Source organism: Quercus lobata, chromosome 5 (genome assembly GCF_001633185.2).
Source record: "Quercus lobata isolate SW786 chromosome 5, ValleyOak3.0 Primary Assembly, whole genome shotgun sequence".
Taxonomy (NCBI): domain Eukaryota; kingdom Viridiplantae; phylum Streptophyta; class Magnoliopsida; order Fagales; family Fagaceae; genus Quercus; species Quercus lobata.
The window spans coordinates 10,637,389-10,653,547 of record NC_044908.1 but is presented as its reverse complement, the minus strand read 5'-3'; the positions used below and the strand labels follow the sequence as shown (position 1 = coordinate 10,653,547).

The window sequence follows — 16,159 nt, the reverse complement described above, 5'->3', positions numbered from 1 at the left end:
CAGAGAATGAGAGAATGAAATTTTAGGGTTAGGGTTATGTTATATATGTGTGTGTGTGTGTGTGGGTTTTTTTGTAATTTTACCTTTAGGCTAAATGGATCAGGTCCAGGTTTAAGTTTGGGGTGGGTTTTGACAAAACCCGGACCCGATTCGGGTTTTAATTTAAAAACTCAAGCCCGATCCTACTGTTTATCGGATCGGGTAAAACCCGACTCATTAGGGTCGAGTCAGGCTGAGTACCCATGGGTTGGGTTGTTATTGCCATCTCTAGTATATACCCGATGTGGGGCTCATCACATACCCACACACATCATATAAATCAATCAAATTGGGGCATCACATAAAGAAATTGAAAAATATAATTGGGTATAAATTTAGTATAAAGTGCTTTTATGTCAAATATAACAATACCTCCCCAAATTTAATTCCTATCTCATTATGCCATTTGCTTTTCAATTGTTTTTTATCACATTTCTCCACTTTATGATTTTATTTCAATCATTGTCTAATATGTTGTCAACAAATTGCTAAATAAAGTATTTTATACAATACTCACGGACTTATAAATCATTGAACACATTATATGTAATTTACAATATTTTATATATATATATATATATATATATATATATTGCTTGGGAAAGGATTCCACTTCAATTCTCTCTCATTTTAAGCCGGATTTATGACACATGGTATTAATTTGATTTTTGAATACCACATGTCTTACATCTAAAATGAAAATAAAAGAAAACTAGAGGATTCAATAGAATACATATATATAATATTACACATCTATAAAAATTAAAGTCTATCAAGACCTCTATATTATAATAAGTTATTTACCGAAATATATATATATATATATATTTCTCTAAGAAAATACAATTCAAACCCATAACTTAAGGGTATTACAAATTTTATTAATCAACAGGAATATTACAAGTTAAACCTTATAATTAATATTACAAGTTAAACCTTATTTTTTGAGAGAATTTTAACCTATAGCATCCGCTCCTGATAATAGTATCTCTCACATTTAGTGGACCTTATAGTCTTAAAAGTAATAACTTATGTGGGTTCCAACTAACTCAACTGATAAAGTCTCTAATGGTTGAATAAGAAATCTAGGATTCAATATTGCCTACATAAAAAACTGATTGATGTCTTGATCTGATGATAAAGAATTATCATCAGGAGTAAAGGTCATAAGTTGAAACTCTCTCAAAAAAAATAAAAAAATAAATAATGTGTAATTAATACTACAAGTTAAACCTTATAGTTTTAAAAGTAATAATCTAAACTAGATAGTGTCCCTCACATTTAGTAGACCTCACGTGCCTATACCACTTACACATGGTGAGATAATTTTTCCTGTCGTTGGTACACAGATCATTGGATGAAACAGATGCATTGAGCTCGGTTATGAATATGCATGCTTTTGAATTGAATTTCTAAGATGTGTGAATTATCTAAAAGTATGATTTGCTTATTAATTCTTCTAAGATGATATTAGGTCAAAATACTACTAGATTAATTGCACCACTTTCAATGTCCAAGAAAATATTCAAATTCTCGAAGAGATCTAGATACCTTTATTTATCAAAAAAAATAAGCTCACACTTTAGCAAGAGAATAACTACACCTACAATATTTTCACAACACTTTCATAACAAATTATAAGTGGTAAGTTTATTGGCTCTAATTTAAATCTATAGCTTAAACTACTTTTTTGTCCATCCATAACAACCTACTATTTAAAATTTCTTGTAAAAATATTGTGAACATAACATTTTTTTTTTTTTTTTTTACCCATAATGCCAGCAAAAAATACGCCAATCTGACCAGGTCAAAATTGAAACCTTGAACAATAGTAAAACTGCTCTAAATAAACCATTTAGAGTAGTCAAACAACGAGTCCCAACAATCAACATACAACCTGTAACAAGAGTCACAGCTACAACCCCAATTAGCATCACGATGTATAAGATATTCTGGACAACTATTTCCTCATCAAGCTCACATGGAGTTCTCATTGCCACACTTCAAAATTAGATCCCGCAATTATCCGAGGGAACGTATGCATTGAGCATGATGGGAACAAGTTATATTTAATTAAAAATAAATCTAAATGGGAGGGAAACAAACAAACGAAAAAAACAACCAAAAGTTGCGAAAAGAACCAGAATGCTTAAGAAGCAAATGCCCAGCTAGAACCACAACCACATTTCGGCAGCAAAAGTGCAACTGTTAAACCCTCCAAAGCTGCTTAAATTTAAATTCAACGTTCAGAGCCACGAGTAGGGATCCTGGATGATGACCATGTTGACCTTGAGCCACCACCCCCACCAAAGGAGGATCCACCAGAGGATCTGCGGTCATCACTGCGCCACCTGTCACCTGCTTGAGTCATTCGATCATCCTGTCTGCTACCCCACCGATCAGATTCTGGGGGTGGGGCCTGGCCTGAGCTCTCTGATCCCCGCCTAAACCTGGGGACAAATTTTCCAGAGGATGGTGCAGCTGCTGCTGCTGCTGCAGCAGGAGCCGGAACAGCAGCAGATCCTGTATCCAATGGGCGGGGTGAAGTAGGAGGTTGAGAAGGCTTTAAAGGTCCCTCAGTGGGTCTCCCCAAAAGTGCTTCTCTCCTTAACCTCTCTTTTTCTTCCAGCTCTCTCTCTCTTTGTCTCTGTTTTTCAGCAATCTCATCCAACTTTGCTTGGCGTTCAGCCTGCTCTTTCCTTTGCCTCTCAGCTTCTGGAAGTTCCAAAACAGCAAGAAACATACCATTAAAATATACTAAGAAAGATAAACCATTTGCACATGCACAAACAAATGAAATGTAGGATCCAATAATTCTTTGCATCAGGAAATAACTAGGTAATCAAAAATTACAACATCAAAAAAGTAGTTAGTTTCTTTACCATTTGGCTAAAATATCAAAGCAATTCATATATTATCTGATGATGACTGGAATGATGCCCTTTTTTTATCTTAAAACTGGAAGAAAACAGAGAGAGAGAGAGAGAGAGAGAGAGAGAGAAGAGAAGAGAAGAAAGTTGTATGATTTGAACAAAAGTCTCTCACCTTCACGCTTCTGTGCTTCCTCCTCCTCACGCAATTTTTTCTGTCTCTCCTCTTCCAAACTCAAATAAAATTTCATTTTCCTCATCTTCTCTCTTTCTTGTCTCCTGGACATCAAAATTTGTGCGATCTGCTCCTCTCTCTCCCTTCTCAATCTGGTAAATTCATCCTGCCGGCGACTTACAACTCTTTCTTGAAATATTTCCTGCACAAACAATTTAAGATTCCATAGTTAGTCGAAGGTACAGCTGAAAACTGCCCAAATGTCATCGAGTAGACACATTGTCAGCCAAGTCTGTCCAGGTAAAGACTGTAAGCCATGTCATGAAACAGAAGATCAAATAAGAACATAAGAAACATAATCTGAAAAAAATTCCATGGTAAACTATGGGAGCTGATAAGTAGGAGTCCTCAAAATCACTTCCAAGACCCACTCTGTTTATAAGTGATATGTTGAGCAGTCTTTGAATTTTTCAAGTTAAAGTTCTCCAGATATGTCATTTTCTGTACTTTCCTATTCTCTGAAAAGGGCATAATGCACTCATGGGATTTGGCAAATGATTGCAAGTTAAGACAACCAGGTACTGACCTTATTGTTCTTAATGCGAGCCAGCCTCTCCTTCTCCTTTACCTCTTTATCATGGCGCTGTTTGCTAAGCTCAATCTCTTGCTGCAGAGTAGAACAGAACACCCAGTAAGTTTAACATCTGGGGTTCAATATAAATTTCTTTTGTTGAACAAAAACGAGAGGTGCCAACCAATTTCAAGCACATGATACAAATGTTACTATTTCACAGATTAAATAAAGGATACCAAAAGAAATAACATCCAAGCCTTACTCCCAAAACTCTGGGGACGGCTATTCCCAACGAACTAATCATAGTCAACTATATGTATTCTTTTCCACAATTCTATCATATATCCAAAATTATACTCTGTTACCCCCTTAATTAGCATGTCATTTTTTAACTACCTATTCTAATGTTATTTTAGGTCTTCCTCTATTTTGTTCATTTCTCAACTTGAATCAACACACTCACTCTTCCTCATTATTGTCATTAATTCCTCTCCTCTACACATGACCATACCCACTCAAGTGACTCTCTCTCCTCCTTTTCCTCAATAAGGGTAACCCCTATCTTTAAAAAATTCTTCATTTCAGGTGCCACAAATATGCAAGTAAGCAATCAGTTGAGATACTTTAGAGAATTTAAAATTACCTGTTGCTCGTGTTCATGTAGAGCCCTCTCTTCCACTAAACGCTGTTGATATGCAGCTTCAACCAGGGGAGCAGCCTCTTCTCTTTTCGCTCTCTCCAAATAATCCATAGTCTTTGCAAGTTTCTGCAATTTCTTTTCCATTTCCTGCCTTTCTCGGAGTTGCTCAGTCAAAGTCAACTCCATCACACTCTGCTTCGTAAGTTTTTCCTGTATACAGAAAATGTCAATACTTACCCCATCATATCCTAATGAGACATAAAACAAAACAATTCTTCAACTCACTCCCTCTATGCCTGTCTTCTTTCCTTTCCACTTAATTCGTTGTGAAGCTTCCTGAAGCAAAGCTTGGGCTTCTGCAAGGTCCCGCTCCTCTATTTCCCTGCGGATCCTTTCATTCTTCCTCTCCTCAAACTCAAAAGCCAGTCTTTTTCTTTCTGCTTCCTCAGTTATCTTCTGCAGTTCTATCCTCTTTGACTCTTCCAGACGTTCCTTTAAAGATGAAAAAAAAAAGGTTCAAATTTATTCACTTTAAAAATAATTAGATATCATGTTGTAAGCCATAAGCCAGAATATTAGTTTACAGATTACCTTCTCAAGAAGTTTGCGTTCTTCTTCTTCTTTGCGTTTCTCAATTATGGATTTTCGAGCAAGAACTCTCTTATGTTCCTTATCCACAGTTTCAGCTAAACTGGGAAGCAATTCACCAAGTTTTGAGGCATTCCTACTAGGAGGATAAATCATTGCCCTAGCTTTATTCAAAGTTTGTGCAAGGATGGTCAGGTGATCCCTTAGAATCTCAGACTCAAGGCCCTGAAAGCAAAAACAGACGCATGTAATCCAGATCCACGAGATGAAAGCCACCTTCATTTACAGAGGTAAACGTACAAATATTTGTATTATAGAAAGGCCCCCAAAAGCCTCTGATTGAAGAACAATTATTTAAAAATTAGTTCCATTAACTTCTGTCATAACCCTAAATATGCAAAAGACAAAAGGCACAACAGAATGTCTGGTGTATCTCAGCTGGAGGTGTAGATGCAACATGGAAACGTAGTCTGAATGGTGAACAAGAACTGGTGCATGCAAAATGCAAAAGCATAATAGAGCAATTTTTTAGAGGTTACAAAAGACCCATCTTGAACCCAATCCTAAGGGTCAATCTAGGACGGTAAATGAACTAAGCTGTTTAAACAGATCCAACTCAACTCCGGAAAAAACATGTTTATGTTCTTTATTTAGAAAATGAGCCAAACTCAAGCCCAAGTTAGGCCCAACTATTAAGCGAGCCAAGTTCAAACATAATAACCTACTCACAAATAAGCTCATGAGTAAAAAGGCTCAATTTTAAGTATATATGTTTATATGTTTATATGTATACATGTATAAAAATATACTAACATACTTGATATTGGATTGTGTGAGATAGTAAATAAGTTCATAAGATATAAAATTATTATTGTAATTTATTGATAACATAAATGGTAGTAAAGATTATTTATAATTTTTAACATTACAAGGTTGGTGAATCTAGTTCTTATAAGTTCATAAATGAAAATCATAATCATTCTATCTTATTAATTCCAAAAATATAATTTCAACCATAATTTAGTTATTCATTAGACCAGGGAAACCCTCTTCGACTATTGCCTGGGAGCTAGGCGGCTAGCAGCACACTAAAGGTATACCTAGCCTTCTTCCCATGAACAAACTCACTATCATGGAGGTAAAAAAAAGTATACCTGTGTTGTTTACCATATCAAGAAAAAGAATAAATTAATTAAATAACTCATGATCAAGCTCTAGCTTGCTTGACAAGATGATGAACCAAGCTTGAACATATGATCGAGTTTGTTGATGAGCTAAAGCTAGATTGTGATATACATTCCTAACTGCATCTTTTTTAAAATACTAAGCAACCCTTGGATGACTTCTCAAAATCCTCCTAAAAAGAATGAACCACTTAAAGATTTTGAAAAAAGCTGAAGCACCGTTGTTTTACCTAATGACATGCAGGTAACTTCTGCTTCCTAAAAGCTGAAGCACCCCTGGAAAAGCCCCACCTAATAGGGCCTAACAAGATGCAGTTGATAAAAAAAAGGCCTATAAATCAAGGCATCAGGGAATAATCAAAATTAAACTCACTAAAGCCTAAATAATACCTTAAACCTTAAAATAGACTCATATTTTCAAAATCATGAGAGTAAAGCTACTTAAGTCAACTCCTAACCCAAAAGAGTCCAATCAAGTACAACCTGGTTTGAACGGTAGTTCCAACTGTTGAACCTTTAACATAAGACTGCAGGAGTTACACCTACAGCCCATAATGTGAGCAAGAAACAGAAAGTCCTCTACTTCCCTAACGACAAAAGGAGTATGGTCCTACTAATATTAGCAAATCCATCCAATCCACAATGGTTTTCACAAAATCAAATTGGGTGGAAACCATTGGGTTCCCAAGTGAACCTAAACTTTGCTGAACCCACATCAAATTTTACCAGCATTGTTACAGATTTTAATTATTTGTCAATTCTTTCTCTTCTGAATACCTAAAACAAGGGACTTCAATAAATTAAATTGAAAATTATAAATGAATGACGCTTGAGAAACTAGTATGTATGGTTGTACATTGATCATTACAACGAAGATGACAAATAGAAAAGAGAAAACAAATAAATTTTACCCAAACTACCACCCATAAAACATCGCCATCTATACTGTTTTAAGAAATTTCAACCTAGCCACATTAAAAAGTTAACCATTTCTCCCATCATCACAATGTGGACACTTGTATTCAACTGATTGGGGAAGTATCATAAGCACAAAACTTGAGAGCACAAATAGAAGCTTACCGTATTATCAAACGTAACAATACCCTTCATATGGTCAACTTTTGCGGCCAAAAATTTATTCTTGACTGCATCCACAGATATCCTTTCCACAACAGAAAAATCAAAGAAAGGGATCATCCTAGACAAACTCTCAATCATCATTGCCTGGTACACTTGAGATACCTGGAAAGCAAAAGGGCAGTACAGTGACAAGCATGATGAGATGCACAAAAAATGGCAAATATATCCCCAAAAAAAAAGAGGAAACAAAACAATGCACCTGCTGTAACAATCTCAAAGTCGTAAGCTTTTCCAGGGCAGGAACATATTGAGACAATTGTACTTCTGGGACAGAAGAAGCTGAAGAAAGCTTGCCACCAAATTTTGCAATTTTGGTTAACAAAGGCTGAACTTTTGATGCAAGATCTAGAGGGAAAAAGTCATGTTCTAGAAGATGGTAAAGGTCTTTCACTTCTTGAATTACACAAGACATTACACCTTTGGCCACCTGCAATGAAACCCATAATAAAGAACTTAATTGAGAACAAAATCATGTGAAAAATAATTGAAAAGAATTAGATTATTACAGCCTAGATTGTTTCCTCTTTAAAACTGATAAATTGAGGATCTCTTTATAACTGGAGGATGTATTGGAGGCAGATCAAAGAAAGGTACAAACATCATATCACATCACATATTCAAGCATGATCAAGCAGACATTTAAGCAGGGACAAGTCCAACCCACCAAAACAGAAACAAAGATCATAAGATAAGAATAACAAATAGGATAAAGATGAATGTGGTAATGTGGGACAACTATTTCCTTATCAATGTCAGCTGGAATCTATTTCCATGACTCAAAAGTAAATAAAAAGAAAATTCCAAGTGACTTTGTGATCAAGAGCTATAACCACAAGTGTATGGGCCATCTCAAAAGACTAAACAAAAAGGTAAATTGTTTACAAGCAGAGCATCAATTGATAACAAGCAGTCCCTATTCCCCACTCCCACCCCCAACCCCCCCAAAAAAAAAAAAAAAATTCTTGGAAAAAAACCCTATATATATAATAACATTATAAGAATCCATAAAACCGACATTCTAAGACTGAACAACAATAATCAAACAAAGTAGTGCACAAGAATATTTAAAACTTCACTTCATCCGCATCAGAAAGTGTGTAACATTTACCACAAGCAGACAACTAATAATTAAAAAGGAACAAAGAAAATCTACCTACCAGTTCGGAGAGAAGGGATGACCTTGAAAGCTGGAAGAACAATAAAGGAGCAGAAAGCAAGTAGTCAGAACTGGAAAACTGTATGTATCAACTAACATGAGACAAAATTCAATTACTTAATTTACATTACCACTTCTCTGCTCTCAAGTTTAGACTCAAGATTAAATCCTATGAGATTAGCCATCTTCAGGTTTCTCTCTTTCTCATTCTCAAGATCTGAATGAGATCCACTGTGGATGCGATCATAAGGCATCACTGAAAGAGCAGCCAAAACAACAGATGATGCTATCAATTGCAAATCCTTCTGGCTCAAGTTCTTATTGAAGCTTTTCTGTAATAAGAAAAGCCTGAACCATGCATAAGCATGATAAAGATGGCTAGCAGAAATCCAAAATATTTCAGTTAGCTTAGCATAATAAACAACCATCAAGGATGCCTTGGGCGTTTTCTTGACCATGAACATCAATCCATGAATGTCCTCAACTGATCGAAAGGCTTCCTGCAGAAAATACCAGGAAAATTATTACAAAAGAGACATGGTTTTTTGACCATGACAAATAGGTGAACTGTGTGCTAGTACTTCTTTGTTCACACTTAACAAAAACGTATAAAAACACATAATAGTTAAAAAAAAAAAAAAAAAAAAGGGCAAACCTGCCAGAGTTCAAGTTCGGTGGCAACTTTTAGCTGCTCAAATCTCGTGTCAAGATACAGTTGCAAGCTTTCAGGAGCTGAGAGATCAGGTCGGTCCCTCTGGTCTCGATATTTGTTGAGATTTGCCAAATGATTTCTTATGATCTCACACAGCCTGCGAAACTCTGTTGTTCGTTTGTATTGCTTACAAAACTGGAAAGCTCGATGCGCTGTCATCTACACAAAACATATGAAGCTTTATAAAGCCCATACAATCCACTGATATAGTTATAGTTCAGGGTATTGTGTGTACCAATATGATTTGCATAAACATAAAATTAAATTAAAACTAACCATATAACATATGAAAAAAAATGACAAAAGCAAGTAGTATAGCAGATATTTTCCTCCAAAAAGTTTGAATTTGTTGCTTTTCTGAGTGCTGCTAGATATAGTGGGAAAAAAGAAAATCACAACATTCAATTCAATATAAAATTTCTTTTCCACATATGCCTAACAGCAAACTGGTGGTTTATCAGGTATATTAACCACTTTCCTCTTTCTTGAATTTGAACAGTTCATGACTGCTGATGATAGAAGCATACTAAATCACTGGCATTTAAAAAAAATCAATAAATAAAAAAGAACAGTCAATGGGGACTCCATCTTTTACTTGCTGTTTAACCAGCCATTAAGCACTTTTACCAAGTCAACAAGACCTTTAATAACACATACCACACTATTACTTTGTCTAATGCCAAAACAATAGAAGAAGAAGTGCTAAATAAGTAACCATGCCATCATGTATCGCAAGCACAACTGTGACATTCTTAGCAATAAAGAGAGGAAAAATAAAACTAAACTTGAATATGATCACATTCACAAGAAGACTATGAATACAAGACCCTATTTCACGATTGAAAGACTATATGTTTATCAAAATCTATAGCAGCAAACATAATAATCCACATGATGCAGTTATATATATAATAAGTCAAGATGTAGCAGTTATAAACAAATGAGCTGCCACCCTCCCCCCCCCCCCTTTTTTTTCCCCTTCCCCATTAAAAATTAGCAAAATGCAACTCCTAGCAACAACACTAACAAAAAAAAGGATTCTATTTGCTCACCGCATACAGTGCTTCCAATTTTGAATTGTTCCGTAAGATTTCAAGCACTGTTCTATACGTTTCCCATAGAAATTTAAACCATGGCGTCACAAGCTCTCGATCAGATCTATCTTTCCCTTTCTCTCCACTCACGTAGCTTAGCATTAAGTCTTCTGGTCTTTTATCTGCTTCTAGATCTTCAACATCAAGAGCTTCTTCTAAAGCTTGTGCCTGGCTACGAGCTTGCTCAGCTCGCTCAGTTGATAGATGCATGAAATGTTTGATTACCTCCTCCAAAGAACTAACATTTACTTGCTGACATATGATACGATATTGAATGAGTCCATCCTTGGCAAACCGACCTCTCCGCAAGTCTACACACAGCTCTATATACTTAAACATACTCCTTTCAAGTGGCTTTTGCCATGCTCTGTGTCTCCTTGAGGTAAAAAGGCCATGAAGTGTTTGCAATGCATCTTGCTTTTGTCCAACATTTATTAACTCTGCACCGTGAATACCAAAGTGGATCAGTTCAAGAATATAAAATATGACCAAGCCACAAATGAGTCCTTATTTGTTCAGTGAAGGCACTACATCAAGTGCTAAAATGCATACATAGCAGAAGAACTAATGCACTACAGAAGAAGAAAAGATGCATATCTCCAATTTCAATAGACAGGAACATGACAAAAAAGAGCTGAAGAGTCTATCAACTAAAAAAGGAAAAATTGCCAACCCATGTGGTATTCAGAAACACAAGTAGAAGTTATTTTAAGCTTGCAGTCAGGCCAAAAGAAAGGTAACGCAGGTAGCGTGAATCCAATTTCACTTTTATTTTATATTATTTACATTTAAGTGTCGAGCAGTTCTATAATTTTCTGGTACCTGGATGTGGGTTGTAATATTGGTCTAGTAGGTCTTATTTTGGGATTTGAATATTTTATTGGATTTTAGTTGTGAGTTTAGTCATTTAGTTTGGACTTAGTGATCAAAGCCCAAGGAGTCCGAGTCCTATTAGGGTTAGGTATTAGTCATCTATTTATATGTATGTAAGCTTTCTCTTTAGGGGGGAAATAATATGTTTTCTAAATTCTCACAGGCTATTAAGCTCTGTCTAAGATTTGTGTGATAAAATCTTCTTTGAGGTGTGATGCTAGGTGCAATGCTTAGGAAGTCTAGAAGCTTTTTTTTTATTAATCCCTAAATCAGCAACTGGACCCCTAGCAACCAAACATTGATTTGTCATTTTTAAAACCCTAATATTCAAAACTTCGAAATCCTAAACTACCCATCAAAAAACCCACAGAAGACAAAGTACTGTTCAGATGTTAATGTTCAGAGCCCTGGAATGGCAACTGAGACCTTCCCCTTTGTTTCATCCCCAAATCTAACTATTCTTTTTCACCATTAGAAACCCTACATTTTACTACTTACCAGCTTTTTTCCTACCAATCCCTAACCCTAATTCTTCAAAATCCTAGATATCCATAACCTCAAAATCTGATTTGGATTCCTCCTTGTCCTATGCCAAGGTATATAAATGATGATAAGGGGAAAATGACATCCCATGAATTACACCATAAAACATACCATAAATAGTCTTGTTCTTTTGATTTTGAATATTTACCTATAGTTCCAAGCAATGCAGTGACACTTCAAGATAAAGATAAATCATTTAAAGAAATTATCCCAAAACAAGGTACTACCACATAACAAACGCAAAATAATATCTGTCACTTACCTTCAGCTCGTTTCAAAGCATTTTCTGGTTTCGCAAAATTCGACATATCAATCAAATCGAGCAGATCAGATTCCTTGCCTGCTCAAAGGACAGCATAAAACATCAAATTAATAAAAGATCTAAATTATGTAAATTACATTATTACTTCAAGTCAAACAAACTCATGATCTACCAAAGAAAAAAAAAACAAAGCATCTGCACTATTACCCCTGAGAAAGGAAAGAATTGTCTGGTTTAAAAGGCCAAGTTGATGACATCAATATTCACATGCAAAAGGGGGCTCCAGACAATTGATTTATGCGATCCATTTACCCCCCATCTTTGACATGGATGAATAAAAATATTACTGTAACTAAAATCAGTGAAGTACCGAGACCACTTTAAGAATATGTTACTTCATTGGTGGCTAAGAAAATTTTGGGAAATTGATTGTATACTATTGGAGTCTCTTTTTCTTGTTTTCTTTTACAAAAACTTCTTTAGCATTTTTTTTTTTTTTTTTTGATAAGTAAGAATAATTTTATTAAACAGAGACTACATCATGTTCAATGAACATAAACTACAGTAAAGAATTACAAAAAAATACAAAAGAATTATGTACAAAAGAACATAAAAACTTATTTAGCAATGTGAACTTAAGTAGAAACAAGTGGCAGAAAATTAGAACATAAGTGAGAGAGGAAAAAATTCATATAGAGGATTTCTGCCCAGACCATGTACCCCCAGGCAAGCAGGGGACAGATGTCATCACTACATAAAACTGCATAAAAGATGCTATATGCAGTTTTGTGGAGAAAACACAACATTTATTGTGTTCTTTAATTTATGTCTTTCAATCAAAAAGATATTCTAGATGTTAACTTAGCTATCTTATAATGGACATGAAGTCACAGATCTTTGGGAAAAAGGATTTTGTTTGTGTTTTATTAGTATTTGATTATTCTTAATTATATTCACTTGCAATGTTAGACCATGATTTGATTCTGAAATTGAGTCTAGTAGTGGAGTGCGACGATGATAAAAATGGACTTAATAGTTAAATTATTTTGTTGTAGTGTCAATTTTGTGCAAACTGCATAAAAGATGTCATCACTACAACAATTGCTTATAAAGTAAAACAAACCATTAATTTTTATTTAAGTGAATTAACCAAGAGATGAGTACATATAGCATCAACTAGGTCTGGCCATTTGTACTAATGAATGATGATGTAGCATTACGTTTACCAAAGCCTGCACTAGGCATACCCCAAATGATACATTGTGCAAATGATGCACAATGCCACTACCACACAGTCACTGTTGCTTGAAAAACTATCAGCATATGCGAGGAAAAAAAAAAAAAAAAAACTTTACTCCAAATCCTAAATCTTTGGTGTTAAATAATTTAACCATTAAGTCCATTTTTATTATGTGCACCCAAAGCGTATTCTTTGCGGGAGCCAACTAAAGTGGGATCATCATCACACTCCACTACTAGGCTCAATTTTCAGAATCAAATCATGGCCTAACATTGCAAGTGAATATAACTAAAAATAATCAAATACAAATAAAACACAAACAAAATCCTCTTTCCCAAAGATCTGTGACTTCACGTCCATTATGAGATAGCTAAGTTAACATCTAGTATATCTTTTTGATTGAAAGACATAAATTAAAGAACACAATAAATGTTGCGTTTTCTCCACATATCGATTGGGATGAGAGTGTTGTAGATTTCACAGAATTAGATTTCTATATATATAAAATAAATAAATAAAATTACAATTCTTTGAAATCCGAAACAAAACAAAACACACACAAACAAACAAATAACTAATTGATGATATAGAGTGCATGTTTATCATGACCGAATCCGTAGATTTTTATTATTATTATTATTATTATTATTATTATTATTATTAATCCTAAGACTGGGTAGAGACAAATAGAAAACGCAGTATTTCGTAGCAATCGGATCAATAATTTAACGTTAATTATTTCAATTCATAGGTTTCGGGGAGAGAGAGAGAGAGAGAGGGACCTGGGTTTACGCTATTGGTTTAGAGCAGGATGTTTTTACTGAGGCGCTTCTTCGTGTAGTTCTGTCTGTCTGACGAGGTTGCCCTAAAACCCAACCGAAGACGATGAAAGGAATGGACAGCTTTTAGTTGCCTTCATATAAATAAAGAAAAGATATAACCAGTTACTCCGAGCAGTGACCGAGCCAGGGGCTTCATCCAAGAAAATGAAATTTTCATGGGCAAATTATATAATTTAACTAAAATTTAAGGATTTTTTTTTTTTTAATCAATTTATAAAGTTTAGATAAAGAATGATTTGTCAAGGGTTTTTTCAACCCAATCCACCATGGTGATTTTTTTTTAAAAAATAAAATCAACTCAACTCAATCCATCACAAGGATCTAACCCAACCCAACATTGATCAGGTTGGATCCATAAGTTGGATAATTTTTTTAAAATACTATTATTATTATTATTGTGGGGGCTAGTTAATCAAGAGGTACTGTTAAGGCTGTATTAACTAGGCCTATGGCCCAATCCAAGGATGTCCAAATAAGATTATAAGGGAAACGGAGTAATGAAAAAAGTATAGATAATATGAGATAAGTCCTACAAATGTCCGAGGAGAAAAGCCACATTGGCAACAAGGGTCCGAGGTCAGTAAGAGTGTCATATCATTATGGACTTACTTCGAAGTTACATCACAACTAAGAGTTGGACATTGGACGAGGGGTAAGAAAGGAGAAGGGCAACAAATATCTTCGAAAAGCTACTACCTCCGCATTGAATGCCTCCTAACCAACTCTCTGGCCGTATTAATGTGAAGGTGATGCCTGAACAGTGGTCAAGCAGTCTTACAGCTATTAGTCGATGGTTCTGGGAGGCATTGGATGGGACAAGAAAGAGTTCCCAAAATCAAACACACACGTGTATGGTAGGGATGATACCAAGATTGTAGTATATAGCATGGGAAGATGCACTAAAAGAGAAGGAGGGGAGGAAATCACGCAATTTTTACGATAAGACTGTGAATTCTTGTAACTCTGTTAAAAAACAAGACAATATAATATCATCTCCTCAGGCCACTTCGAGGACAGACTTTCTCATCCTACTTGTGTTTAATAGCCTTAAATTGATAAATCTTATCGTCTTTCTTCTTGAATATATCTAATTCTTTCATCCACGCTCTAAAAATTTATTGTTTGGGCTTCTTGGGCTAAAACCCAATTCTATATTGGGTCCAATAAAATTTCAGTCCTTACAATTATTATTATTATTATTAAATTAAGCATTAGAACAACCCCACCACATATAAGATCAAATTTATAACCAGATAATCTTGAGCATAACACCAAACCAACATAAACCATACAAGGAGAACTTTTAGCATTTGGGCTTTATTTAGGAAAGTTGGCAAAAAAGTAAATAACAAAATTATATAATATCTTTTTTAATATATTTTTTAAATTTTAAATATAAATTAAATATAGGCAAGTTGGGTCGAGTTAGATGGATTTGTGAATCTTATGACCCGAACCCAACCCGATCCAAAAAAAAAAAAAAATCTCACAACCTAACCTAACCCACCAACCCCTAAAAACCGACTTAACACGACGAGTTAGGTTGAATCGGGTCAATTTTGACGGGTTGGCTACATTCCATATAAATCCTTGATTTCAAGTCCTTCAATATTTAGATTTTTTTTTTTTTTTTTTTTTTTTTGACAAGGAACCTTAGAGAGTGTAGAGTATTGTATCTTTTTACCTAGTTAAATCTCAGATTCATGTAGCACGCCCACAACACATGGATGAAGTAAGTTATCGGTTTCAGGGACGTGGCCCCTAGAAAATTGTTTGTAGCCAGGGGATTCAAACCTTACTTTTAGGGAGCATACCAACAATATGCTAGACTAGATATTTGAAACTTCAATATGTAGCATATTGTTTTAAAAATTATTATAATATGAAATCTTAATATGTATATTTTTAGGACAAGGTTTTCCTTCAAATTGGTTTGAAGGAATTTCCTCCATCCATATGGGGCAAAATATCCATGTATATTAATTAAATTAATTATATAACTCATTAAAAATGTTATGTATTTAATACATGTGGTTAATCTTTTAAACCACCATGTAGTAAGATGGAAAAAGCAGCTTAGAGGTAAACTTAAAAATAATAATAATAATGATAATAATAAATCATATTATATATAATAAAAGTTGGGCTTAGACGCCGTGGTTAAGTCATGTGTCTTCACCAAATTGTAGAAATTTTAATAGATTTTTGAAAAATAAATATAATTTTT

General features: G+C 34.7%; 1 protein-coding gene across 1 annotated transcript; it reads right to left on the bottom strand.

The window, feature by feature from the left end:
* Positions 1 to 1,838: 1,838 nt before the first annotated feature.
* On the bottom strand, positions 1,839 to 14,069 carry LOC115989738 (eukaryotic translation initiation factor 3 subunit A-like). Its single transcript, XM_031113575.1, has 14 exons — positions 13,873 to 14,069; positions 11,851 to 11,928; positions 10,131 to 10,612; positions 9,022 to 9,237; positions 8,498 to 8,866; positions 8,368 to 8,397; positions 7,410 to 7,637; positions 7,151 to 7,312; positions 4,890 to 5,111; positions 4,584 to 4,790; positions 4,302 to 4,508; positions 3,671 to 3,751; positions 3,085 to 3,286; positions 1,839 to 2,754 (listed from the first exon to the last, which is right to left on the bottom strand). The coding sequence occupies exons 2-14, from the start codon at positions 11,894 to 11,896 to the stop codon at positions 2,279 to 2,281; spliced, it is 2,928 nt and encodes a 975-aa protein (XP_030969435.1). The 5' UTR covers positions 11,897 to 11,928; positions 13,873 to 14,069; the 3' UTR covers positions 1,839 to 2,278.
* Between the last annotated feature and the right edge of the window lie 2,090 nt (positions 14,070 to 16,159).